The sequence below is a fragment of the Arctopsyche grandis genome, chromosome 4 (genome assembly GCF_051622035.1).
Source record: "Arctopsyche grandis isolate Sample6627 chromosome 4, ASM5162203v2, whole genome shotgun sequence".
Lineage (NCBI taxonomy): Eukaryota > Metazoa > Arthropoda > Insecta > Trichoptera > Hydropsychidae > Arctopsyche > Arctopsyche grandis.
The window spans coordinates 5,193,726-5,220,601 of NC_135358.1; the positions used below are offsets into that span (position 1 = coordinate 5,193,726).

At 36.6% G+C, this 26,876-nt stretch overlaps 3 protein-coding genes across 3 annotated transcripts in view; 1 reads left to right on the forward strand and 2 right to left on the reverse strand.

Annotated features, from left to right (window-relative positions):
- Window positions 1–1,437: 1,437 nt before the first annotated feature.
- On the reverse strand, window positions 1,438–7,521 carry LOC143911194 (uncharacterized). Its single transcript, XM_077429971.1, has 13 exons — window positions 7,197–7,521; window positions 6,959–7,119; window positions 6,468–6,697; window positions 6,269–6,329; window positions 6,100–6,182; window positions 5,943–6,016; window positions 5,652–5,859; window positions 4,003–4,171; window positions 3,758–3,925; window positions 3,544–3,674; window positions 3,340–3,460; window positions 2,456–2,583; window positions 1,438–2,380 (listed from the first exon to the last, which is right to left on the reverse strand). The coding sequence occupies exons 1-13, from the start codon at window positions 7,437–7,439 to the stop codon at window positions 1,872–1,874; spliced, it is 2,286 nt and encodes a 761-aa protein (XP_077286097.1). The 5' UTR covers window positions 7,440–7,521; the 3' UTR covers window positions 1,438–1,871.
- Window positions 7,522–10,155: 2,634 nt separating this feature from the next.
- Window positions 10,156–26,876, forward strand: part of LOC143911192 (HEAT repeat-containing protein 5B) — a 58,256-nt gene continuing 41,535 nt past the window's right edge. Inside the window, exons 1-2 of the mRNA XM_077429970.1 lie at window positions 10,156–10,299; window positions 26,126–26,276. Coding sequence (XP_077286096.1) covers window positions 26,145–26,276 — 132 coding nt within the window. The 5' untranslated portion in view covers window positions 10,156–10,299; window positions 26,126–26,144. The remainder of the gene's footprint in view (window positions 10,300–26,125; window positions 26,277–26,876) is intronic.
- Window positions 12,479–14,452, reverse strand: LOC143911199 (CCR4-NOT transcription complex subunit 9-like). Its single transcript, XM_077429981.1, has 2 exons — window positions 14,341–14,452; window positions 12,479–14,139 (listed from the first exon to the last, which is right to left on the reverse strand). Exon 2 carries the CDS (start codon window positions 13,885–13,887, stop codon window positions 13,015–13,017), a length of 873 nt encoding a protein of 290 aa, XP_077286107.1. The 5' UTR covers window positions 13,888–14,139; window positions 14,341–14,452; the 3' UTR covers window positions 12,479–13,014.

Consider the following 26,876-nt stretch of genomic DNA (forward strand, 5'->3'; position numbering starts at 1 on the left):
ACGTATATAAAAAAAATGTTTCGTGCCACTGATGCGCTGGTGGCTCAAAGAAAGTATTGAAATACGACAATTAATGACGTCAACAACGATCGTCGTAGCAATCTTCGCCGATTTCAAAACAACGATTTATCGTTGTTGTAGCAGTCAAAGGGTTAAGATGTAATTGAATTAGTTTAAATGTTAGGGGTTCTCAACCGTATCCAATATTTACTTATTTAAATTGAAAAATAATAATAATTTATAATTAACTTAAAAAATTTAGGATTTTTGAACATTTTGTCGTTTGAACATTATTTCCGTGGACATTTTTTCGCGTGAACATTTTGTCACGGGTACATTTTGTCAGTGCATTAATTTTCGGGTACATTTTGTCGTTGATCCTTTTGGAATTGCACCAATTGCACCAAACCGATTTCACTCGAGCCTGCACCACTGTGGATGGAATCTTTCACTTTTTTTTATACGATCTATAGCTGGACATCAGCGTCTCCTTTTTTTTCTTGCTGACGAAATGTCCATAATCGCGCCAACTCGCATCCAAGCATGATGGACCATATATATTTTTTTATGGTCCTCATGTTTGGATTGCCATATTATTGGCTCTTCTTGAAAACATTCAATCAGCCTAAGCTCCTGATTTTTAAACCACGAGACGCTCATTTTGAATTCTTTTCAGACACGCAACAACTCGTTACCGCGTCTCGAACGCATCCAATACGCGTTCGCGAGTTGGATGCGTTTGTGAACGTTCGTGAACCCTCTGTCGCGGGACAAAATACGGGGAACGCCACGAGGCGCGAAACGCATACACTCACATTTCGAATCACACACACGGTGCGAGTGAAGAGCCCGCTTTACAGTTCAAGTGTACATTGCGTTCGTTCATGAACGTACATACTCTAAGATGACCATTTTTTCCAAATTCAAAACATATTTCCGAATATTTAAAGTGAATACATATACGAAATGCTCTTATAAAAACAATACTGGTTAAAATTATACTAAGTGATTAACAAACATTTTAAGGTTTCAACATTCAATTTCGTTGTATCACTGGATGATATATTGTTCATCAAAGTAAATCCTTCGGCTGGTGCATTTGTTCCTGATAAATGGAAACAACATTTTACTAATTTGCCAATATTTTCGCCGAAGACTATATATTTATCCATCTATTAGATAAAAAAAATTCTATTACATAAAAAAGAGAACTGGTTTTATCTCACGACTTACTTGGCGTTTTGACAGCTAAAAGTTTCATCCGACATTTGGTGAGTATTTGTACTGTAAGTACTTAAACCAATAGTTCGTGTATGAACAAACCGGAGTGAACACTTGGACTGTATCATACATACATACATATATTTTGAGTGTATACAAGATCGGATCAATGCCATATTTGTATATTTATATGCAGAGAAAAATTAAAAACGAAATATATCGAAGGTTTTTTAAAGCAGTAAACATAAATAGGAACATACGTGTAACAGTCATCAATAAAACCAATAGTATTCAATAATTTGCACTATTTCGTCGTTTTTAAATATAGTATAAGCTATTAAGATCATATGTATATTATATAATATATATAACGTTGCTCGTTAAAATTTAGTAGGTGGTTATAAAAAATAATAATTTTTATATAAATAAATTGATATGCTGTTTGAAATAAAATTATTTTAGATTACTGACATTTTATCTCAAAAATATTATGCTTTGAAATTCGATTTGAAACGGTTTTCAGCCAAAAATAATTACACTAAGACGATGTCAGATATATCTGCTAGCATCTCATACACACGTGTAAGAACTAAGAGTACTTTAAAATAAGCGTGAATCAACTAAGCTAGTATGACGGCTTACACTGATAGTTAGCTACCACTATTAGATACATTATTTAGGGTGATGTGCCTCGAATGAACGAGACTCGAGGTCGAAACGTGAATCCTGAGTAAACCGGGGTCGAGTTGATACAACTTTTCGTCGTGTATAAGAGTATCGGTCACTATGGTCTCCACGTTGATCCCGGTTGGCACAATACTGTTCTGACTGGTCATGCATGTCGGTATACCCAACGCGTTCAGGTTGTCGGAATTGGTAACCGTGACGACATTCGAATTGGTGACTGTGACGACGTTCAGATCGTTACTCGTCAATGGTACGATTTTCAATACTGAATTAGTCGGTGTTGCAGCATTCGGAGGTTTAGGTTCTATTTCGCTCGGCGGTGTCGATCTGTCCTCTTCGGGATTGTGTTTGTCGTCGATGCTAGGAACGTTTTTAGATTCGATTATATTGTGAGTTTTTGCCATGTGCTTTCTCAGGTAACACGATGTGATGCATCCCTTGCCGCAGACGTTGCAAGTGAACGGTCTCTCACCTGTGAATGTAATTGATGTACATATAATCGATACGAAATAATACAGTCGAGTGAGATCAGAGACATTTCGCTCACCTGTATGTATGCGAATGTGTTGCTGGAGTTGTCCTGGAGTTATGAAGCGTCGAGAGCAAATGGAACAAGCGTGTGGTTTCTCACCAGTGTGAGTACGCATATGAGTTTTCATATCGTATCTGGCAAACCTGAAACATACATAAAAAGTACTCGGTAATATTTATTAAATTTAAAATAAAAATAGTCAATTACACCGAGCAACAACAAAAAATTACCAGAGAAGAGACTAATCAATCTTTACTAAGTTTGACCCACTGAATTCGAATATGATAAAGATTTTTGTTGGTTTGTTGGCAATTTTTACAGTTTTTTGGCTTTTGCGGTCTTTTACTCAAAATCTAGTATTGTTGTGTTCACAATGAGTATTGGAATCAATAGTCAGATGTTTTTCCTATTGATTGTGATATTTCATTGCTTTAAAATACTTATAATTAATTATCTAGCGAATTTTGAAAGTCGAAAATATATTTTTTTTCATGCTATTATTCGTTTATTGGGCCAGTTTTTTATTTCACCACGTTTATAAGGGTTGGTTTTCTATCTCAATATTTTTTTTTTATCAAAACGTACTAACTCGAGCGGTAATTGCGTTAGAAAGGCTTTCTTGGGGTTCGTGTTTGTGACGCAGATAGCGTTGGTGCAAGCGAGATGGCAAGTAGTCCGACCGCTGTGGACTACTTGCCATCTCGCTTGCAAAAACGCTATCTACACGTGCCGTGTACCATTGTGTGTTTGCACACTTATACGTCTTTACGCCAGGCTTGCCAAAGTGCCCTATACACGGTTACACACCCCATCCAAACACACTAGACACGTTCGCTAATTGCTCGCTCTGCATGTTAAACAATCTTTCCTACATAAATGATCTTTTGAATAGACAATACCTTTTAAAGCAAATTGTGCATAAAAATGGCTTTTCTCCAGTGTGAGTTCTCACGTGCATAGTAAGAGCTGATGAACTTGAAAATTTCTTCGGACAAATTTGGCAGCCGTACGGTTTTTCTCCTGAAACAATTGAAAATAATAAATATAATAAAATCAAACTTCATATTAAGCATCGACCGACCGAATGAAATGAATAAACTTGCTTGTGTGCGTGCGCATGTGAAGCGACAGATTTGACGATTGTACAAAAGCGTTTCCACAAACCGAGCAAATGTAAGGCTTTTCACCCGTGTGAGTTCTCTTATGAGTTGTGAGCGTCGACTCATGCCTGAAACTGAAAACATCCTCTATTTACAATATAAAGAGCCAGCATGTACACAATTAGACAATTTAATTGATCACATTTGAAAAGAATACCTTTTACCACATTCGGCACATCCATACGGTTTGAGATCGCTGTGTGTTTTCATATGCGAGTTGAGCAACCGTGAGTCGGTGAAACCTCTGCCACAATTGGTACACTCCCAAGGCTTTTCTCCCGTATGCGTACGCTGGTGGACCCTCAGCGAATGACGATCGTAATATCTAGAAACCAAACGAACAACGACGAGTTACAAACACGGTGTAATGTATGGGGAATTGCTGATGCGAGTCGAACGTACGATTTGTTGCAAACGGAGCAGACATGTTTCTTTTCTCGTATTTCACCAGTGTGTGATCGGAAGTGTCGAGTCAGTGATCCCATTTCTGGAAAACCCTTTTGACAGATGCTACATTTATGCGGTTTGTCTTTCAAATGGGTGCGTACGTGTCGTCTCAATTGTATCATAGCTTTAATTTGAAAAAAAAAATACATATTTAATGCGAAATCATCATTATCATCTGCAGCCATTCGCCATCCACTGCTGGATGAAGGCCTCTCAAACACGTTTCCACTCCTCTCTGTTTTGCGCAACGCTCATCCATCTCACTCCACACATTTTCCTATTTTCGTCTACCCATCTTCTCCGCTGTCTTCCTTTTACTGTTTTGCATTCTCTCGGGTACCATTCAAGCACTTCTTTTGTCCACCTTTCGTCCATTCTTCTAGCCACGTGGCCCACCCATTGGCATTTCAATCTCTTTACTCTATCCATAATGTCTTCTACCCTTGTCATACTTCTCACCCACGTTTTCCGCTTTCTGTCTTTCCTCGTTATGCCAAGTATACAGCGTTCCATACTTCTTTGAGAGCATTGGACTTCGAGTAGCATCTGGGCGTTCAGTGTTCAAGTTTCACATCCATACGTCATCACTGACAAAACGCATTGATCGAAGATCTTTTTCTTCAGGCAGGGTGGACTTTTTGATTTAAAAACAACATTCACTCGTCCAAATACACTCCATTCTAATTTCATACGTCTCTTTATTTATCCTTCTTTACTAACGGACATGTCAATTATTTGACCTAAATATAAATAATTATTTACTACTTCTACTGGTGTATCATCTAATGCGAAATAATAAGTAATAAATCAAACCAGCAGCGTGGACTAGTGGTTAGCATATATGCTTTCGAACATAGTGGTCATGGGTTCGAGTCCCACTAGTTGCTGCCAGAACTTGGTCTGTGACTCCAGGTCAATCATTTCCTACCAGGCTTTGCCAATTTATCTGAATTTCATTGAAAAGGTTCCTACAAATTGGAAACTTTTACCCATTTCTCGAGTTTTCAGCATCTCGAATTTCGCTGATTCGTATAAAAATGCTGTAAATTTGTCAACAAATGTCTCGCAAATTTAGAGTTTCTAAACATCTCGAAATTTGACGATTCATATAGCATACCATATAATGCTTTGAACAGAGTGGTCACGGGTTCAAATCCCACTGGTTTCTGCTGGCCAAACCTTGGATTTGTGACTCCAGGTCGATCGTTTCTAACAGAGTTTGCCAATTTATCTGATTTTCATTGAAACGGTTCTAAAAAATTGGCAACCTTACACATTTTCTCGCAAAATCTCGAGTTTTCAGCAATTTCGAATTTCGCTAAATTTTTTAAAATGCTGCCAATTTACAAATTTGACCATAGATGTCTCTGTGGATATTAATTGATATGTATTTATGTACTTGGTATAATACTAATAATATTTATATCAAATATACAATGTTTCTGGCCAGGAAGACGCGTTGGGTTTACCTATTAAGCTTTCCTGGAATAAATTAAAGACAAACTAAACTAAAACTAAAAAAAATGCTCCAAAAATTTAAAGTTTATCAACAATTTATCCATTGATGTCTCTATGATGCTAAAAACAAAAAATGTGATACTAACTGCTGAATTCCTTTTTGCATTCTTGACAAACCCGCTTGTCTCCTTCGGCCAAATGTATTGAAGAATGCACGCTGAGATCAGCTTCAGAACTGAATCTCAAATGGCATTGAGGGCAAGGGACGTTGAGGCCGGGTATTTTACTTAACTTTTCTTCTTTCTTTTTGTGTCTCAATATGTGTCGATGATAGTCTCTAAATTCGATGAAACCCTTTTTAAAAATTAAAAAAAAACCTTACTATTAGCATTTTAAATATGTATGATATAATTTACTATATTATTTATATATTTTACTTTATTACAAGTTGCACATTTGTAAACTTTGTCTCTTTTGTGGATTCTTTCATGGCGAGTTTTTCTGTGTCGACCTATTTATAAATGGAACGAATGTATTACTAATTTATCTAGCATTTAATGTATTTGACTTGAAATGCTGTACATTATTCATTACTTGGAAATACTTTGCCACACCAACTACACGCAAAATCACTTTCTTTTTCTTTGATTTTCTTTTTAACATTCTTTTTTTGATCACTGAAACATATAATAATAAATTTATAGTATAAAATGATATTTCAATTCGATAAATTTTAACTAAAAAAATTGAATTTTCTACCCACTTAGAAGATTTAAACAGGTCACTTTCATCTTTTATAGAAACTTCATCTTTTGCCACATTATCTATAATTTAATCGACACAAGTAAAAATCAAAAATGTATGTACATATTTTTATATCTATAGTCGTCAATTTTGAACTAATTCTACAAGCAATATTATGTATTTCAAATTTGAAGACTAATGTAAACTGTTTCTGTTACCTTTTTTGTTCGATTTCGAATCAATCACATCGGATGAAGTAATAACGCCTAAAACGATCGATTGACTCTCACATTTCACGTCGATTTTTGATGGATCCTCTAGCTTTGGTTTGGTAAGATCGGGTTGAACATCAGGAGAAGCCATATGTTCATAATCATCGTCGAAATATGCATCACACTTTGTGTCTACTTTAGTTGAATCGATTGGTATTTCTATGGATTTTGAATCGCTGAAAATTTATTCAATATATTAGATATTAGATCGGCGGTTTCCAAACGCAAAATATTTAAAATGGTATGCGAGCCTTTGGTGTACAGGATCATCTTATCCAATAGAAAAATCGAAAAGTTTTGGTGCTTCTAATAATATAGTTGATTATTTTCATATATTTATGACTTAATATTACATTAACGAACTAACAAATGGGAAATACTATTAAATCAATATTATTAATCAGTGTACTAGATCTTAAAATATTGGCTCAATCTACCAGAATTCAGGCTCCAGTTTGGTCTCGTCTACACATTGTGCCACGAAGTATTGTAATATCGCTTCCGACCTTTCGCAGAGTTCTTTAAAAGTGAAGCAATTCAGTATGCGATCGTGACAGTCTTGGCAGACGTTTTCCGGTAATGTATCTCCATACGTGGGCTGAAAAAAGAACGTACTGTACACCTATGTCACCGATCGATTCGAGCTCAATGGTTGGTTGTGAAGGCATAAAGTACCTGCACGGACGCGAACGCAGACAGCATGTCGGCTGTTGAATTTTGGCTCGTCGCCAAGAAGATGTTTTTGAGTTGATGGCGCGGTGGAGCGCGAAGACATGCGCGACAAATCTTCGACAAGCCGACCGGCACTCCGAGCGAGGATACCATCCGAGCAAACTCTGCCGGAATCACCAGCTCCATTTCTAGCCCAATTCCAGGGTTGGGGAGTCGCGCCTGAACGCCATCTGAGGAAAGCGACATTGCGCCAAGTGCTAGTGCTTACTTTTGAGCGTTTGACAGATGCAAAACACGCGTTAATATTGCCATGCGCATTTTCATTTTCAGTGATACCAGTATCTCTTCGAAATTATAAATAGAGGAATCGGCAGAAATTTTGTGGGAGTATCTAAAAGTTTATCGGAAAAGTCAAGCTAGATTTTTGCAATATTGTGATCATTCATTTAGCCAGCAGTTTGGCTTAGCGTATATATTTAGCATCACTGAGGTCAAAGGTTCGAGTCCTCGCCACTGCTGGTTAGATTTGGGGGTTTTGTGACTCCAAATCGATCGTTTCTCTATCAGAGTTTGCCAATTTTATCTGATCATTGCTGAAACGGTTCCTGAAAATTGGTATTAGATCTAATCCTGTTGTCACAAAAATCTGCCTGTGTATAATTTGTAATAATTATACACAGTAATCTGAAATCTATAGATATCTCTATCGACATCTCTATAATTTCGTATTTATTGTATGTATAAAAATTGTATACAAAAAAATCTAAAAATAATCCATAGATGTCACTATGATTATTATTTCTGATTAATTGTTATATTCTATATATTCTGATTGTATATGTATGTATTACTGTATTTCTGATTTCTGATTGTTTATGTATTTCATTAACGTACACCCGTCGCATTGGAGCAAATCTGTAATGGCGAGTGTGTATTGATTTGTGACAATAAAATAATTTATGTATATACAAATATCAAACTTTCAAAACAATCGGAAGACTGTAGGAATTTTAGCTCAATCGTTTGCGAAATCAAACATAGAAAATCCTTGTAAAAAACAAAGATCAATCAATGATATATTCCCCAATTTGTTCAATAGCCTTTTACCATCTTTTAAAATACATCAAATGCCTTTTTTTTATTAGTGAAGAACTCAACAAAGTGCTGATTTGAATAAAACAATTAAGCCTTTATTCTGTCGTCAACAACCTCAGTGGGCATAGGCGGATCCAAGGGGGGGTGCCATAGCCCCCCCCCCCCTTGGGATGAATTTAATTTCATATATATTGTAAATTTTTCATATTTAAATATATATATTATTTGTAACGGATTTATATTTTTATAAATATTAAGTTCCATTTATTTTAAACCTACACTGTTGCACAAGTTTTCTACCTACATGCAAGGGTCCGAAGATGAAAGTGACCGTCCGTGCTGTTATAGCAGCAAATCCCCAAATGGCCCCCTCCTTGACCATTGTCTGGATCCGCCTATGTCAGTGGGCCTCCCAGACCGAGGAGCATCATCATCAAAATCACCAGCATGGAATTTCGAGAACTCTACATCTTTGGAATTGACGTTTTTGTAGAGAATTTTCACTGCTTTACGGAAAGTTTTCACAAGCTTGGTGCACGTTTTTTCTCTAAGATGTAAGTGACGGTAGATCTTGAAAATAATTTACATATGTTGTCAGACCAATGAGCGAAGTGAAATATAGAAGAGCCTTGTAAAAATATAGCATGATCTATTGCAAAATTTGTCATGACTTTTCTAATTCAATATATCATTTTAAAATTAAAATATATTGGCGGGTTAAAGGTTTACACCATTTCCCGTCCTATGGAAATTCAGTTATATTTTGAAGAGGATCATTATTACTCGATTAATACAGGAGTATGTTCAGCGAAGAAGGTAGGGGATTCACTGGAACGAGCCAGGTCGAGTTCCTGAAGATCACTGGCAACTGGAAGATTCCAACGGGATCGAGGTCTTCCTTTGTGTTCTATGTTTGATGCGTAGTTGCGTAGCACCTTGGGATTTCCCGTGTACTCGTGATTGCATATCTGGAGTGAGACGAATCGCCTATATGGGTAAGCTGAACGAAGTATTTCGGCCAAGGCTGATTTTCGTGTACGAGAACAGGACGCGATGATGTCATTTGTACAGATTAATTTCAATGAGGGAAATATCATCAACCTAGTTTCATATGGTACAAGTCGTACTGGGTCTACCTCACGGGCCCGAAAGTGAAACGCCCGAAAACGCAAATATCGGAAGGCAAAAATCGAAAATCGACAGATCTTAAGTCGAAAGATAAAAAAAGGGTGAATGGTAAACGGTACTATGTATATATAATATATATGAGTGGCATGCGGTGAAATTATCTCTCTTTTTGTCATACAGCCTTGTTTAATGTGCGCGCGCACAATACGGGAGGAAAAGCCTGTTCCTGTTGTATCCTGCTCGCGCAAATTAAGTGAGTATGTGCCGATTACCATGCACTTTTTTTATCTTTCGACTTGAGATTTTTCGATTTTCGATCTTTGCCTTCCGATATTTGTGTTTTCGGGCGTTTAACTTTCGGGCCCGTGAAGGAGACCGAAGTCGTGCTATATCCCTACAGTATCGTCATAATCGTAGTAGTAGTGTATACAGGCTATTTTGAAATCCGCGATATTAGAATCACGATCTGTATTGATATTGTAATACCCCCTCAATGCTTACAATACTTACCTAGGGAAACATTATAGTCATTAGCTATTTGAAGGTACATTAATATACAATTGCCATAAGTCAGTAGCAAACAGGAGCATCACCAACTGTAGTGTTTCCCCTACTAAATAGAGAAAAAGCTTATTTTTTTCCTGTGGTGATTAATGTGCAGCATAATCAGCTCAATCGATTCAATTTTGAAATTCGAACACCTCTCGAGTTCATGGTCTTAATTATGCGTATTGCGGCTACTGTCAAAACGTAGAGTAGCTAGTGATGTGGGTGTGGGTGCGTGTGTGAGTGTTCACGTCTGGTGCAGTTTCTGTTGCAGTTTCATTCGTACTCATATGCAGCCGCTCTGACCGCCGCTCATCTCGACCGTTCGACTCATCTCGTTAGTATTCTCATCATTCTTTCTATTTTACTTCACAATCCCTCCAACCAACTTTCATTCGGCCCACTTGCTCAACGAGCCACCCAGTGTTGATGTGTGTATTTGTGCAAAATTGTCTGTGACAGAAGATTCTTTCTTTCGACAAAGGATTTGCCGAACTCGAGAAATCTGTCATTGCGGAATTGCTATAAAACGAATATCATATCTAGCCAACTGAAATATAAATCGTAGCTAGCAACCTTACGAGAAACTAGTCTATACGTCTGGTTGAACCATGAGCAGTTTACATCGTTTAAACATTTGATTTTTACACGTAGCGATTGTACTCATTAAAAATTTATCAAGCATAATCGATGTGTTACCATTTTTATCAGCTTGCTTTCGCTTTTTCGTCTGACAATTTTTTTTAACCATATAGAATACTTTTTTTCATCATGTTATAAAGTACCGTGCTAAATTTGTTTTATTTGCTATTTAATTGAGACACTTTCTTTTGTTAGTAAATGAATTTCCATTTGAAAGGTTCATATCTAATAACATTTCATTTAAAACAGTAGTTTCATGTAATTAATCGTTATTTCTAACTTTAAATAAGATGATGGAACCACATTAAGTAAAAATCAAACGTCGATGCAGTGGTGAGTTTACGCATAGGCAAGGAAACGCTTGCCTCGGCCCCCCGAAAGGGCTCGTATCATTTTTGATAAATTATTAGTTTTTTTTATACCAATCCATTATATTATGAAAGTTGAATCACATTTCTGATAAGTTTCATGTTTGCTCTTTTTGGCCAGATCTTATTCATAGCAGAAATTTCAGCAATTTAGTGTGCAAATAACGTTTTACTTTTATTGTTTTCCCAAAAATATTGCCAACGATAGTAAAAATCAATAACTTATGCGCGCACGTACGCATTTTCGAAAAGGCATTAAGCACAGTTTAACGCTTCTTCATCTAGTAACCGACAGAAAATTTTTAGTCGGTGAACGATGTTTGAGAATCATCTAAAATCATCAGTCTAAATCGGACATTCTAGCTTACGAAATTTTTTATTAACATTTCTGAAAAAAAAAGAAGAACTTTATTCTTTGCTCGTTGAGTATTGTATTGAGCATTGCTCGATATATAATACAATATAAAAAATATGTTATGTGTGATAGGGGGAAGGGGGGTTTGGAACCCGGATCTGTATATTTTCATTTGGATGTAATATATAATTTCGAAAGAGACTTTGTATGTACATATGTAAGTTTTGGTTCGTAGAATCAAGAAATAACCTGTATATATATTGTTTGTTATCAATATTTATTCTTGGAAAATTACCACGAGCATTTAGCGCGATCTATTGAAAATTAATCTAATTCATAAAATAATTTTCCTATTGCTGTTTTATATTGTTTATATGTAGGTATTTTGGTAGTTTTTACTTATAATACATCTGATGAAGTTTTCACGGGGTCTATCACTAGTATATTATATACTAGCTGTATTACCCGGCTTCGCTCAGTATTTATAATATAAACCGCTTAAACATGACTAATCTAATAGTAAACATTTTATTAAAAAAAAAAAAAATCTAATTTTTTTTTGCCTTCTAGGGCTTCGCCCCTCCACGCCCCCATGAGCAATTGCCGTTTAGGGCTTCGCCCCCCTTAGTTAATGCCTTTTGGGCTCCGCCCCTCCGCGCCCCCATGATTAAATGCCGTCTAGGGCTTCGCCCCCATGATCAGTTGCCTTTTAGGGCTTCGTCCCCCTTAGTTTATGCCTTTTAGGGCTTCGCCCCTCCGCGCCCCCATGATTAAATGCCGTTTAGGGCTTCGCCCCCATGATCAGTTGCCGTTTAGGGCTTCGCCCCATAAGGCTGCACCCCCCTGCGCCCCCATGCGGCTGAGCCCCATTGACTGCTCTAGTTTGACCTTACAATTTATCATACATATATAAATGTATTTTCATGCCCAAATGTAAAAAACAGCCCAGTATACACTCAATTCCATTTAGTTAACTTTTCTTTGCTATAGTTAAAAATTGAATAAATAAAATAAACATATGTATAAAGATGTGGTGCTTGTCGAGTATTGGATTAAATGGTGAATAAATCTAAGTTTTTATGAGGTAAGAGATTTTTCACTGCTGAAATGGGAATGAATCCATCCAATTATGTTTTTTTTTTTTTGATAAATATTAGTGTTTTTATATTTTGGATGTGAATAAAATGAACATTCAAGATGAATCAGAGTATTGAATGCGGTAAAAATGTTTCAGATTTATTAATGCTAAACCAGTGTTATTGTAAATATCAAGAAAATTTCGTACCTACGAACACTTTGAATGTAGGTTTGCATATATGTACATACATATTATATTTGACAACAATAACACAAAGGCAGTATTTTTAAATTCATTTTATTGTGTAAACTTCATCAATAAAACACAATAGACGTCTTACAATAATTTTGAGTGATTTGGATTACACTATACAATATCGATAATAACTAATTTTAACGTATCACAATGTGTGAGAAATCGAATTTTCATTTACTGCACAAATGCATGTTGTTAAATTATATCTCATCTTAAATAACATATATCAATTTACAAATTTAAACGTACATTTACATAACTATACATAAATATATCAGTTTCCCTCTCGACGATTCTGTAATACTTTAAAACGATCGGCCGTGTTCAAGTCTAAGTCTAAGAAACCAGGGCGGATCACTGCGCCGGACTAGTGGGCTGCTGCGGATTCTCCAAATTCTTGATCAGCTGCTCCAGCCAATGCTTGGTGGACTTGTCCTCTTCGAGGCAGGCGGAGAAGGTAGCGTCGCGGAGCTGATCCGGTAGACACTGTCTTAGAGCTTCTCGAGCTCGAGGATTGTCCGACAGTCGCAAATAGCATCGCACCACATGTTTGAGCTGCCTCGCAGACGGGTCTTTAGCGAGGGCCAACACCATCTTGCCGAGGATCATGGCTACGTGAGAGAATCTATCGTAGGTCTGGCAGATGTAACTGAGGCCGCTGTCGTCTAATAAGATGCGCTGCAGGATGAACGTAGCGACAGTCTTGGACAGCTCGGAGCCGTTCTCCATGATGCGGAGACACAGAGGGATTATTTCAGTGGTCAGTAAGAATGTGATGACCTCTTGCTCGTCGGTCTTGACTAAGGCTCCGATGACTCCCAGCGAGGTCAGCCTCAGGTACTCGAACGGCCTCGTTTTGGAGACGGTGTTGAGGAACGGGTATAGGAAGAGGGGCACGTGGGCCTGCAGGAAGGCAGAGCGGGTGTCCGGGTGGCTGGCGACGCACTGCAGAAGGGCCAGGGCGTTGCACACCCGGTTGGATTGGTGAGCCGTGAGGGTGGGCGGCACCATGGCGGCGTAGATGTCTGTGATCTCGTGCAGGAGGGCGGCCACGGTTCCGAAGCTGTGCCACAGCAATGGAGCCAGCTCCGGCACCACCTCGCGCTTCTTGCTCAGCTCGTAGAGCGCGTTTTCCCTGGTGTCGGGTACGCACAGCTCGCCGATCCACTGGTGGATCTTGTCGCGGTCCACCGAAGACACCAGCGCGGGAGACGGAGACGTACTCATGATGATGATATGACGATGTATGTCTGACGATGAGGTTTCTTGCGATGCGATGTTCGTCCACGCCAACGTCAACTCAGCGAGTGGTGCCAGCGCCTCGTGCGGTAGCTTTTGAAAGCGTCTGGCAAACAATCGGTGTATGACCGCAGTTATACAGCGATGGTGTACTATGTGGCGTGTATTCCGTACGTGCGTGTCTATGGTTTGTTGCGCGGCTTTGTTGAGTAATGGCGGTGATGCGCGTTGTCATCGCGGCTATAGAAAGACCCAAACAACTATTTTTATTTACATTTACATACATACCTTTTATACAGTTCATTTTCAATTTATTTATGACTATGTAACTGGGGTGGAATTGTGTCTAGAATGCTTATAGATACACTTTTGATTTAATATAAATGTTATAGTAATACATATAAAAATGGACGCGATTTATGTTTGTGGGTATGTACATACATATTGTTGCGTAGGGGTGGGTGGAGGATCCAAGTAAAAGGCCATCAGTCGTATCACAGCATTTATTGATGATTCAGGAGTTACACGCACTGTCACTGCTCCGTCCAGAATTAATTATATCGCCTACGTACCGCCTTATAAAGGGTAGATCTCTCAGGATGCCTAATCTGTTTACCTGTTGTATAGTCACGTATTCGGATATGTATTTCCAAGACATTGGGACTTCCCGTACCGATTCTGAGAAATAACTAATAACGGTCATTGTTTAGCCTAAATGCACTTAGAGTACAGATATAATCTTTGGAAGTAAGTGCATGCATTTAGTTAACCGATAACAGATATCCGTTGGTCTAAGTACAATTCGCTCAATCCACGGCGTACGTAACAATATGTATGTGACGAGGCCGTGGACAAGTATGGAGACTTCATAATACCAAATTTAAAATTCTCAAAAGTTGTTATATCGGTTTCGACTGCGATTTTGATTCCGGTTCTGATCTCGATTCCTATTTCAGTTTAGGTTCCAGATTCCTTTTTCAGTTCCCGTTTCGGATTGCTATTTCAGTTCCGGATCTCGATTCCTATTTCAGGTCCAGTTCTGGATTCCTGATTGAGTTCAGGTTCGGGATTCCTATTTAAATTCCGGTTCTGGGTTCCTTGTTTTTAAGTTCCGGTTCCGGATTCCTATTTAAGTTCCGGTTCCATATTCCTTGAATCAGAATTGGAAATCAGAACTGAAAGAGGATTTCAGTTCTGATTTCCAATTCCTGTTTCAGTTCTGATTCCTAATCCCTGTTTCAGTTCCGATTCCAGATTCCCGATTCCTGTTTCATTCACAATTTCGATTAATTATTATTATACGTATTGTAACTTCATTTTAGATCATGTATCAATTTAGTTTCCGAAACCACGCGTTGAAATGTCAACGGGCATAACACTAGTTATTCAAAAATAATTTTATAAGCCAAGTATTGAAATTTGTGAAATAGTTTAATTCATTTATTTGCACTGTCAAATGCCAATTACTCCCCTTATTTACATGAGAATGTTGCTACATATGTTTTACAAATTAAGCTCAAGAGCTATTTTGAAATTTGAAGATTTGTTTGTGACGGCAAATAAATACGGTTACTTTACAAGGGAACAAGTTTAATTGGGTTCGGTGATTATTTCGCACAAAGCGATCTCGCACACGTCACTAAAATCTCGATCACGGAACATCTGGCACCCGAAAATTCTATCCATCGAGAGTCAGCCGCGCGAACTAACTATACTAACGATAACGATAACCAGCAGCGTGGACTAATGGTTAGCATATTATATTTCGAGCAAAGTATTCACGGGTTCGAGTCCCGCTGCTGGCCCGACCTTGGTTTTTGACTCCAGGTCGATCGTTTCCTTCCAGAGCTAGTCAATTTTCATTGAAACGTTTCCTATAAAATTGGCATTTCCTTTCCAATCTCTCTTGCAAATCTCAAGTTATACAGCGTCTCGAGATTGGCCAATTTCTACAATAAAATGCTGCAAAAATTTTTCCATAGATGTCAATGTGGACGATGTTTGCATGAATTCGCATTGATTAAAATGCTTGTATTATTCTATAGTATCTGTATTAGTACACTCGTCGCTTTGGACCGATCTCTAAAAGCCAGTGTACATGTTCGATTGTAATAAAATAAAAATAAAAACTCGAGTGTCAGATATTCAGTATCCGTGATTTTCGTGGCAAGGATTGTCGTGTGCGCGATCGCAATGTGCGAAATAATCCATTTACCGTTCAATTTATAGAATTATATACATAAGTACATATTTTAATGCGCAAAAATTTTCTAAAAATATATAAAATATATATAAAATCACAATCAAAGTTGTATTTGTGGCTTATGCGATTAAGAAAATTGAAATGAGATATAAAATAAAAATATATAAATTATACAAAATACGTTCAAACGATGCAGTAAATTGCAATTTCGCGCGCTAGATCGCGCGCGGATATTTACGCTTGACTTACTTAATATTGCTACCGCAGGCTAATCCAAGACTTTGTAATCCAAGCTTTAATTTATCGAATAATTAATCATTAAATGAAAAGGGAAAATTTAAAACAAAATGGATATTGGTCGCTATTGATCGTCTTTAATCCACAATATTAAATTAATCAACCACGAAAGAGGATATTTATGATAAAAGAAAGAGGCCCATTTAAATTGATCAGCACATTTAAACCTATGTTAAAACAGACTCAAACTACCAGCTGATGACATGCGGCGTAAATACGGATGACGTAAAAACACCAATACCAATAATTGGCACCGATAAATCTGAATCTACACACATAACTTGCAATTGACAACCAGCCGATGAGGAAAAATGGCTCTTCGTAGACCATTCCAATGGTATACCTTTAATCGCGCTGTCGAATAATAGAGCACGATTGCGGTATCAAATTGAAATGAATCCTCTCCCCGATGTCAATAGTCCATTATTCAATAGTGTACTATTGATCTGAAACCCATTCTCACAGTTGAGTGCTAAATCTATCGGAAATATTCAAGGGTTGCTCGTGTCAGGGGGATAGTATTGTATTATATTTGAGAGCCGTCTCGATGTCACACGCCAGTTTTCCGCCGGATTGCTTTGGCGACGGTCGTCTTTTCGCACACGGTCATGATTCGTCCGGAAAATCTCGGAAAATCTCGTGATAATAATAATCAACTAACGTAAAACTTTCACCATTAAATGTGACCCACTCGATTTAATCAAAAGTACCGCAATCCATTTTTTATTTAACTGTATAATATTATTACAATATAATTCAATGCGCAAGGTCTTTAATAATATTACTGTAAGTTTTGCTGTCCATAACATGACGTTGACAATTACTTTGATCGTCTAAAAACTATAAATTTCCATTAATATAAAATATATATATACGTATTCCGTAAATAAATTAATAATATCAACAACTTACGTATTTTATATTAAAATTTTATCAATGTAATTTTTTTATAATACAAAACACGAACTCAAAACTAGCAAAATACTAAAGTCAAATTCTACCGACCGCTATACGCACGAACAATGTTGTATTTCTTGGCCGAAATGCAGTACGAAACTGAAACGAAATGTAATTGGCCATCGCGGGTCGGGGGGGGGGGGGGGTGAATGCGATAGCATGTAGGTAGATTTTACGTAAGTCTCATGCTAGATCAGACTATACAGGTTTTTCATTCCAAATTGACCCTTTTTCATTTCAAATTGACCCTTTTTCATTTCAAATTGACATAGAAAAGGGGTCAGTTAGAAATGAAAAAGGGTCGATTTGAAATGAAAATGGTTTAAAGGGTCAATTTGAAATGACAAAGGGTCAATTTGGAATGAAAAACCTATGTAAAATAGAGTCAACCGGCATGATTTTCTTATTAATAATAATGCTTTTATATAGTATGAACTTTAATTATATAAATATCAAATAAAAAAAATCTCCCTTTTAATCATTATTTAAATAATTTTATTTTTATTTTCATTTAAACAGCATTCAATTAATAGTATATTGATATACGGTTGATTTGATCAAAATATCTGGTTCTCCGACGGAAAGGTTTTTCAAACTGTATTCGTTTATTAGTTGTCGGCCTCATGTTGAGGGTTTTTTTTCAGATCAAATTCATTTTTGACCTATAAAAAGGCTTACAGTTTGGCGGTTTGGTTCCATTATGTAGAATTGAATCATGCACGCATCACTCGTTTCTAATTTTGTTCAATTAACCTCCCCCCCCCCTCATATTTAACCTTTTCGTCTCGGATCGTTCGAATTCGATTTGAAGTTAATCGCACGGAATTCATTACGCGTAATTGTTATTAGATTCGGGGCTATTTCTTTCGCATTATGTATGTCGATTTGCGATTTCGCAATAGACTACGTAACTTTGTACGTACGTACACATTATTTTGGCACGAAATTCGCTCATACCTATCGGAATATTGGAAAACCGTGTTACGCTCAAGTTGGGTACGAGTTTGCGTTTCGCACTCTCGTGCAGGGGTGGATATAAATTTAAAATAGTCCATGTGTACTTTGCCATCTATTTCCTTTTGAACCCTAAGCCCTAAGGGAGAACGTGACTCATCCCAGTCATTTTTAGCAAAGGGTTTCTTTCGGTCATGACCTCTTGCCCCCGGTGACTCAATGCTGTTACACAAAAACTTTACTGCCTCGTTTCTTTTTGACTCCAGCATAAAACCCGATGATAGCAACAGCCCTCTTGTCTATCTATGTCTTCATGTAATTTAGTGTTGATTATTAAGTTTAGTCGATTTTGGTTTGATAGCGCGAATGGAAACGGATGCTGTTTATCTCGTTAGGATGCCGTTTCGTAAATATTGTGGGTAGACAAGTGGTAGGGTTTCGATCTAGAATTATAATCATCATTAGTCTTTCCCTTTCTACGGTCATTGTGAAGGCTTTTCTGATCTTCTTTATGTATATTTTCCGAACTCACACTCTTGTATGATATATGTATGTATATGTAATTCGACCACTTATTTTGTCCACCTGCTACCGTTTTACGGTTCAGTGGTTCACATTTGTGGCCCTCGCCAAGTTTGTAAAATAACAATTAAAAGATTTTATTTTTATTTTTATGGTATTTCAAAACAGTATATTGATACACCAACTTGTAAGCCTTGTAAATCCAAAATCACTTTTTTTTTTGAGCTAGTTGTTTGAGCTAATTGTATGTGATTTTTTTTAAATGCTTTTTATTATTACTAAATTATGTTCACAATACATCTTATGTCTATTTTAATAGCTACTGACCTACTGATTATTTTCATTTGGAGTCAAACCGGGGATTGAACCCGGGACCTCTCGGTGGTTAGCATTGACGCAACCATTGAGCTGCGCGATGCGATTTCAAACAGGCTACGTCCCCACTACCTACATATATCTACACCCGATATTTTCGAATTTTCCATATCCAGTTCCCACATATATATTGAGTGAATGCGACAGTTGCGCTTCGACCAGATAAAACGTATTTTAAATTGACAAAATTGAGGTTTCGTATTCTCCTATTTTCTCCTCCAAAACTGGATCAATTTTTGAAAAAAATTCATCATCGGTATGAGAAAGATACTTTCTGTGCATCTATCGGCGTATTTTTTTTTAAATCGACCGTTAAATAAGCACGCTGGACTCGTTTCGTGGGTTTAAAAAAGAGGCGATTTTATAGATGTTTGGCGGCTCCTAGCTCCTATAAAAAATAATTAATCAAAAAAATAAAACGATAGATGCACCCCAATGGTCGATATCCATAGCATATTAAAAAAATAATTTCTCTAGTGCCATAATTGAGGAAGGGAGAAGTATAGTACGTTTGTATGGACAAAGCGCTGCTGTCCAGCCCTCTTAAGATGTTGTATTATATTGATTATTTATACATTACATTTTTTTGGGATTTAGTTTTTCTTCACAGAATAATGCATGTATGAATGATTAGGTTGACATGTATGAGTAGAATGAATTATGAGGTTGGTAACGTGTAACAAGGCTATAACGTACAATTTTGCGTATAGCGACGATGAAAACCGCTAAAAAAAACAAATATTATTTACTCTACCTTTTATATCTCCTGACAACTAGAACCTACATTTCTAATAGAAAACATGAATGCTTCGTTCTGGCGCGTTTTTATCAACGATTAAAACCGCTGAACAAGTATTATTTGCTGTACCATTTGTCTCCTGACAACCAGATCCTACATTTCTAATAGAAAACATGAATGCTTCGTCTCCGGCGCGTTTTTATCAACAATTAAAACCGCTGAACAAGTATTATTTGCTGTACCATTTGTCTCCTGACAATCAGATCCTACATTTCTAATAGAAAACATGAATGCTTTGTCTCTGGCGCGTTTTTATCAACGATTAAAACCGCTGAACAAGTATTATTTGCTGTACCATTTATATCTCCTGACAACCATATCCTACATTTCTAATAGAAAACATGAATGCTTCGTCTTTGGCGCATTTTTATGTGTTCACTATTTAATTATACATAGATTTATTGATATAGTTCGTCTATAAAAAAAATGGATTACACTTTTTTCCGTTATATATGATTTTTAACAGTGAATTTGGCTTCCGGAGGGAGGGACTTAGCGTCGGCATAATTTATTATGATAAAGGGTCGTTGAGCTCAGTAAGTAGGGTTGAGAGCTACTGGCTTTTACAAAATTAATAATACATAAAAATGTTCAAAATTCTGGCACGAATTAAAAAATTTCTCTTATATGTACGTTTATACATGTGTATGTAGAAAAATAAAAATTACATCTACTGAAAATCACTTGTTTGGAATCATATCTCAGCATGTATCATTAGTTATTCATTTCTCTTCCATATTGTTAGCATTGGGAAACCCACCGGAAAAGTACAATTTACAAAATACATATAACGCTAAATGGCAGACAGTAAAATGTTTGTTATTTCGCGAAATTTGAGCTGAAATACGGTTTGATGTATACAGCTATTTTCATTCAGCTGATTGCAAAGGCGTATGTTACGCACTTACGCCTTCAACATGTAATAATTTCTATTACTGTGTCTATGTTTCAATAATGTGCGGGCACATTCGACCCAAACCCAAAACTCCCACATCGTTCATGAAACTTTTCCAATTATACAGATTGCAAATTTAAATCGAGTGGTTTTTAAAATAAATAAAAACAATACGAGTTTGAGTGATGAATAATACATAAAGTTTCATTGTTGAGATTTCAATCGAGATTATTCTTTGCCGAAATGACGTCGTCGAAGCTGGAGCACATTTTGACACCGGAATCTGTCAGGAGGTGAGTGTATTGATTGATTGTGTTTTTCGAGGGGAATATTACGCAAAATACGTCTGAGACGAAATATTGACAGAATATACATGTAAAAAATGTGCTACAATTTCTCTCCACGTTGGAAATAAATTGATCAAAGCAACATGTCTTAAAATTGAAAGACCTTTCAAAGCGTGAAAATACGTTGAAGTTGAGGCGTAATGAACGTAAGGTAAGTAATGTAGCAAGGTCATGTAAGTGGACCTGTCCTTAATTGATTTTGATTTTAAATGCTTTTTATTATTACTAAATTATGTTCACAATACATCTTATATCTATTTTAATATCTACTCATCTGCTGAGCATTTTCTATTTTACAATTTTAATTTAATTTTGTTAGTAATCATAGTATTATATTATTCTTATGTTAATGTACAGCATAATGGGAAAAAGAGCTCAAAAACCTATTTACAATTCTTACTATTTGGATGAGTGAACCTGCTTGGAAACTTGCCTACTGATTTCACATGCCTGGACACCTGCCTTTAACCATTTGTATGCCAACGACTCACCGGTGAGTCGTGCATAGACTCGCCTTGTACACAAGCGTCTCACGGGTGAGTCGCGTTTAAAAATGGTTTTAAAAGCACTATCTACGAACGAACTTGGTTACAAAAATAAAATTGATCAATTGAGTTTATTGGGATTCTTTTAAAAAAAAATGCAACATGTGTCATCAGGGCTGCCACTTAATCCATTATATCGAGAAATCTAAAACGTCCGTGAACTTTCGTCATGTATGTATGTCCTTGTCATGCATATGCATGCAAAGTCACTACAAACATCTGGGAGCTTCGAATAAAATATATAAATAATTCAATAAAATATAATAAATAAGAGTGACAGCTAACTGGTTAAGATCTATGTATGTACATACATATGTAGGTAGCTTTATTTTTGTATTAAAGTTCTCTTCTGTTTTTGAAAATCATTTTTGACCGATTGTCATTTTTGCAACTTCAAGTGCTTCTTACTTCTACTACGTCTTATAATGATGTTACATACATAATTTAGAAAAAAACGCTAATGCTTTTGACATTTTAAATAATTTGAAATACAAATTAATTGGAAAATAGTTTTACTCGCATTTCTTATTTCATCTATGCTTATATTTGTATATACGTATGTACATATGTAGGTATGTTTGGTTACTTTGCTCTCGTCTTGGTTCTATGCGCGTGGTTCTACCATGTCCTCAGCCTTTGTATGTATTATATGTATTTCGGAATTCAAATCGAAAAATATCAGTAGGAAAATTAGAAAATTACAGACGTTTTGAACCATACATCGACTCGCTTATGTATATGTACATATATCGAGGAAAATTGACTGTTTTCATTGTAACCCTGGGTAATGATACGTTTAGCCTACAAATTGGTTTAGTCTTAAGATAAGGAAAAGTTTGTGTAAACCGGGCCTCGCTTTATCGCCAATTTACTGCTACGGTTTAACTTCTTTGGGCCAGTCGTGTTTGCCATCTATTCAGTTAATACATATAACAATATACATACATACATATACTCGGGCATAGTTTGACCAATTTGAAAACGGTCTGCGTAATTATTAACGGGTGCTGGAAATCTGTCAAGTCATTACAAAACGATTACATATTGCCGAGCGCGTCGTTCAGGCCTCGGTTCTTCATCTTCGAATGATTGATCGTTCCTTGGGTTATTGCAAGTTGCGGTTTCGCTGATAAAACAATTCCTTAAATGGTTTCATTTTGTACGTATTGTTCTATTTTTAAATGTGCCGTATTCAATATGCGGGCAAGTAACTCTTTTACGGTTGCAATTTAACTTTGCCAATGAAATTCGGAAGTTTTAATGGAAGTGCTTCGGAATTTCGTTATTTTCTTTTTTGTTTGTATGTTGAGCAATGTTTATGCTGCGCAATTTCTGCTAAATACTGTTTGACCGTCGCAAACATGGTGATTTGTTTCGAATTATGTTTGCTATATCTACACTTTGCTATGTATCATTTGGTAATGAATTATCTTGCAAAAGCGCTTGGTAAAAGTTTTTCTCTATATACGATGGTATTTTTGTTTGTATTAATGTTTTGTTTCAAAGTTTATCTCATAAAAACTATCAATGTAAGGAAATAAACGTACTTCTTCGTTTTATCTGAATTTTTCAATATAATTGAAAAATATTAGTTCAAAAGGAAAATATTATCGCTCGGAAAATGTGAAAAGTTCCTACAGTCAAAATAATTTAGATATTGGATACTTGCCGAAAGGTCAAGAATATATGTAGGCAGCCCAAATTTGGGTCAATGCATTACATTTATAATATTCCAGGGATTGTATTCAGAAAATCGACATAATTCCAAAGGGAAGACGTTCTATTGGAATATCAAAAAGAACAATGTACAGTGAGCGACAAAAATAGGTACGCACATAGATTTCGGACAAACAGCGCGAAACAAACCTCTCTACCTGCCGTAAACAATGAGACCCCAACCTTTTTTTTTTTTTACACAACTCTATGTACCGTTGGTTCAAAGATTTACAAAGCTGATGGTCAATTCCCTATTTAGTTTCGCGTTAACTTTGGTTGCAATAGCATCGCATCGGAAAAATGTCGTCCGCACGCCAAATGTCGACCGATGAAAAAGCGGTAATTTTGGCTCTTACGAGAGAGCGAATCGCGTATCCAGAGATTGCTCGTCGGGTGGGGTTTAGTGAAGGTTCTGTGAGAAAATTCACCAAAAAATACAGTGATACAGGATTATTAACAAGGGCTCCAGGATCTGGAAGGAAGTCAAAATTGATGGAACGTGAAAATCGTGTCCTAAAACGTGCTGCTCTTCAAGATCAATTTATTACTGCTTCTAAAATCAGTGATGAGGTTTACACTTCAACATCCACAGCAGTACATACCCGTATGATCCAAAGGAAGCTGAATAAATTAGGGTTTAGAGCGATCAAATTCGCGAAAAAGCCACTTCTGGCGGTTTCAATGAAGAAAAAGCAGTTGAAATGGGCCAAGGACAAGAAGAATTGGATATCAGAGGACTGGTACAGGGTGGTTTTCTCAGATGAATCTAATTGGAATCTTATTGGATCAGATGGGAAGACCACAGTTCGCCGTAGAAGTGGAGTATGTTTTCACGCAAGTTGTGTTTCGCGACCGCGAAGCATTCTCCGTATGTCATGATATGGGGGTGCATTACAGGATATGGAATGGGGGCGCTAGAGTTCGTCCGAAGGTCCATGAATGCTATCCAATACGAAAACACGATACGGGAACGTGTTTTACCCACCATCGAAGCACTCACAGAATTCGTCGCTGAACCAATATTTCAGGACGAATCTGCACCTTGATATCGAGCTCGTTCTGTAAGTTATCAAACCGTTTTTCTATCTTTAATTTGTTTTTTTTATGTGGTAAATATCATCGACTTGTTTTAGATAACCAATTATAAAGAAAGTTTGGGAATTAAATCCCTTACCTGGCCCGGGAACAGTCCAGACCTGAAAATTATCGAAAATTTATGGGCGATTTTGAAGAGGAAAGTAAAAGCCTGCAATCCAAAAACGCTTCAAGAGCTGGAAAACATAATAACGGAGGCATGGGAAAAGGATATTTCCCCAGATGTTATAAAAAAATTGTTTTATTCTATGCCCAGAAGAATTGAGGCAGTAATCAAAGATAAAGGGGGAATTACTAAATATTAAGCTTTATTTTATTTATATATTATTGTTTTATGTATATATTATTAATAGGAAACATTTAAAAAATGTATACCGTGAAAACCGCTTTAAATTAAATTAAAAACTCCCGAAGAACTGCCAATACTTTTTTCCCAACTTTGTCCATTTCGTAAATAATTCCAATATCTCAATAAATACATCAATATAATTAATAATTTGTCTTGTTTTATTATCTTAATGATCCTAGTCATGATTTCAGAAACTTTTAAATGAAAAATATTGCGATATATACGAATAAAATGAAATTTTGCTACTGCGTACCTATTTTTGTCGCTCACTGTATAACTAACTGACAGATAAATGGACTATGTGAAGGTGTTCTTAATAGAAAAATGCATGTTGAGGAAGGTCGTTGGTACTCACATCTTCTACAGAATTAGTACTCTGGAGAATATGTGAGACGTATTGTTTACCAGTCGAATAAATATTGAAGGAAAACGTCAGATCTAGATCAGAAACAGAAGGGTTGATATTCTTCTGGGTTTGAAACTTTTTAATATTCCAGAAGTGGTGTAGGATTCTTCTTCGATTTGATTATGATTATAAAATTAAGAATAAGAAGTGAACTGACTTACCTATATTTATGTATATCTTGAAAAACCGAGAGCAGTTTTAATGCTATCTTGAATGAAATATCGAATGCCTCGACCTGTCTGATCATACATTTTTAAGTAAGACGCTTAAAATAGCCTAACTATAATATTCACATGCAGCTATTGATTCCTAATATGGAGTCGTTAAGTTATAATGTGGCTCACTTTTATGTAATTGTGAGGTATGGTCAAAGCCAGTTTCTAAACCTTACCTTAAATTTTTTTTTTTCATAAGATTTATGTTCTGTAATTACTGGAGTGTCGTCAGATCTGCATTTCAAAGTCTGACCCTAATTGAGTAATTTCGTACCTACGCATGATTCTGTACATCTTCAAGATCTGAGACCCACTACGCGTTTGTTTATATTTACAAACAAGTCCTCTCCCATGAATACAGAGTGGGTGATACGTAATTCGGGAAGGTCATCCCCCAGGGTTCGGCTATCCTTTTGCTCATCCCTTATCACTGCTGAATATAAATAGGTCAACGTGTAGGGTCAGTCTCGGCAATGTGGCGTATTTCAATTCGTCGATTTATCTGTCAACACTTGCTATTTTATTGATGATGTTTTTACTCGAATTTACAGGCAGGCGGCCCTCGCAGCCATGATGATGGAGCTGTCGCACTCGTTGACACTTAACGAGGAAGCACTCCAGCAGATTCCAGCTGCCAAGAGACCGCTCTTCATCTTTGAGTGGCTTCGCTTCCTCGACAAGGTGCTGGTGGCTGCTCAGAAGGTATGCACACGCGATTAAATGCTTAAAAGAAGCATGAAACAAAAGTGAAGTTGTTTTATGCAGGCGATAACCTCTTTCTTCGTCTTTTTGACGATGCTAGAATATTTATTGTCTATTGTTAAAATAATGGATGGTTTACTAAAATATGTTCATAGTAAACTGCATTGTGAACAGGATGTGGTAAATTGTAGTGTGTTTTTTTTAACAATTACTACAGAAGAGTTTTTGCTTCACGTCATTAGTTAATTTTTTGGAAAGAAAACTTCTCATGATCATTGCATCCAATTAATTAATATATCGACATTCCAGTTTTTTTTCGAATGGCGTGTCGCATAATTTAAGGGGCCCATATATAGGTGTAACGATTTGCCGTTACAATTAGTTGAACAACTTATCGTGACGATTACTAGTATATCCATATGTAGGTAGGTAGGCAGTAAGTAACAAGACTTCGATAAACAAGATCAAAAAATTGTTGACCGTAATAAAAGTTAAGCTTTTGGTCCACTGAGAAAATACTTTACATCCGTACTAACTAGTTTGCTGATACAATAAATTGCCCAACTGATTATATCGACAAATCGTCTACATATAAGCTTC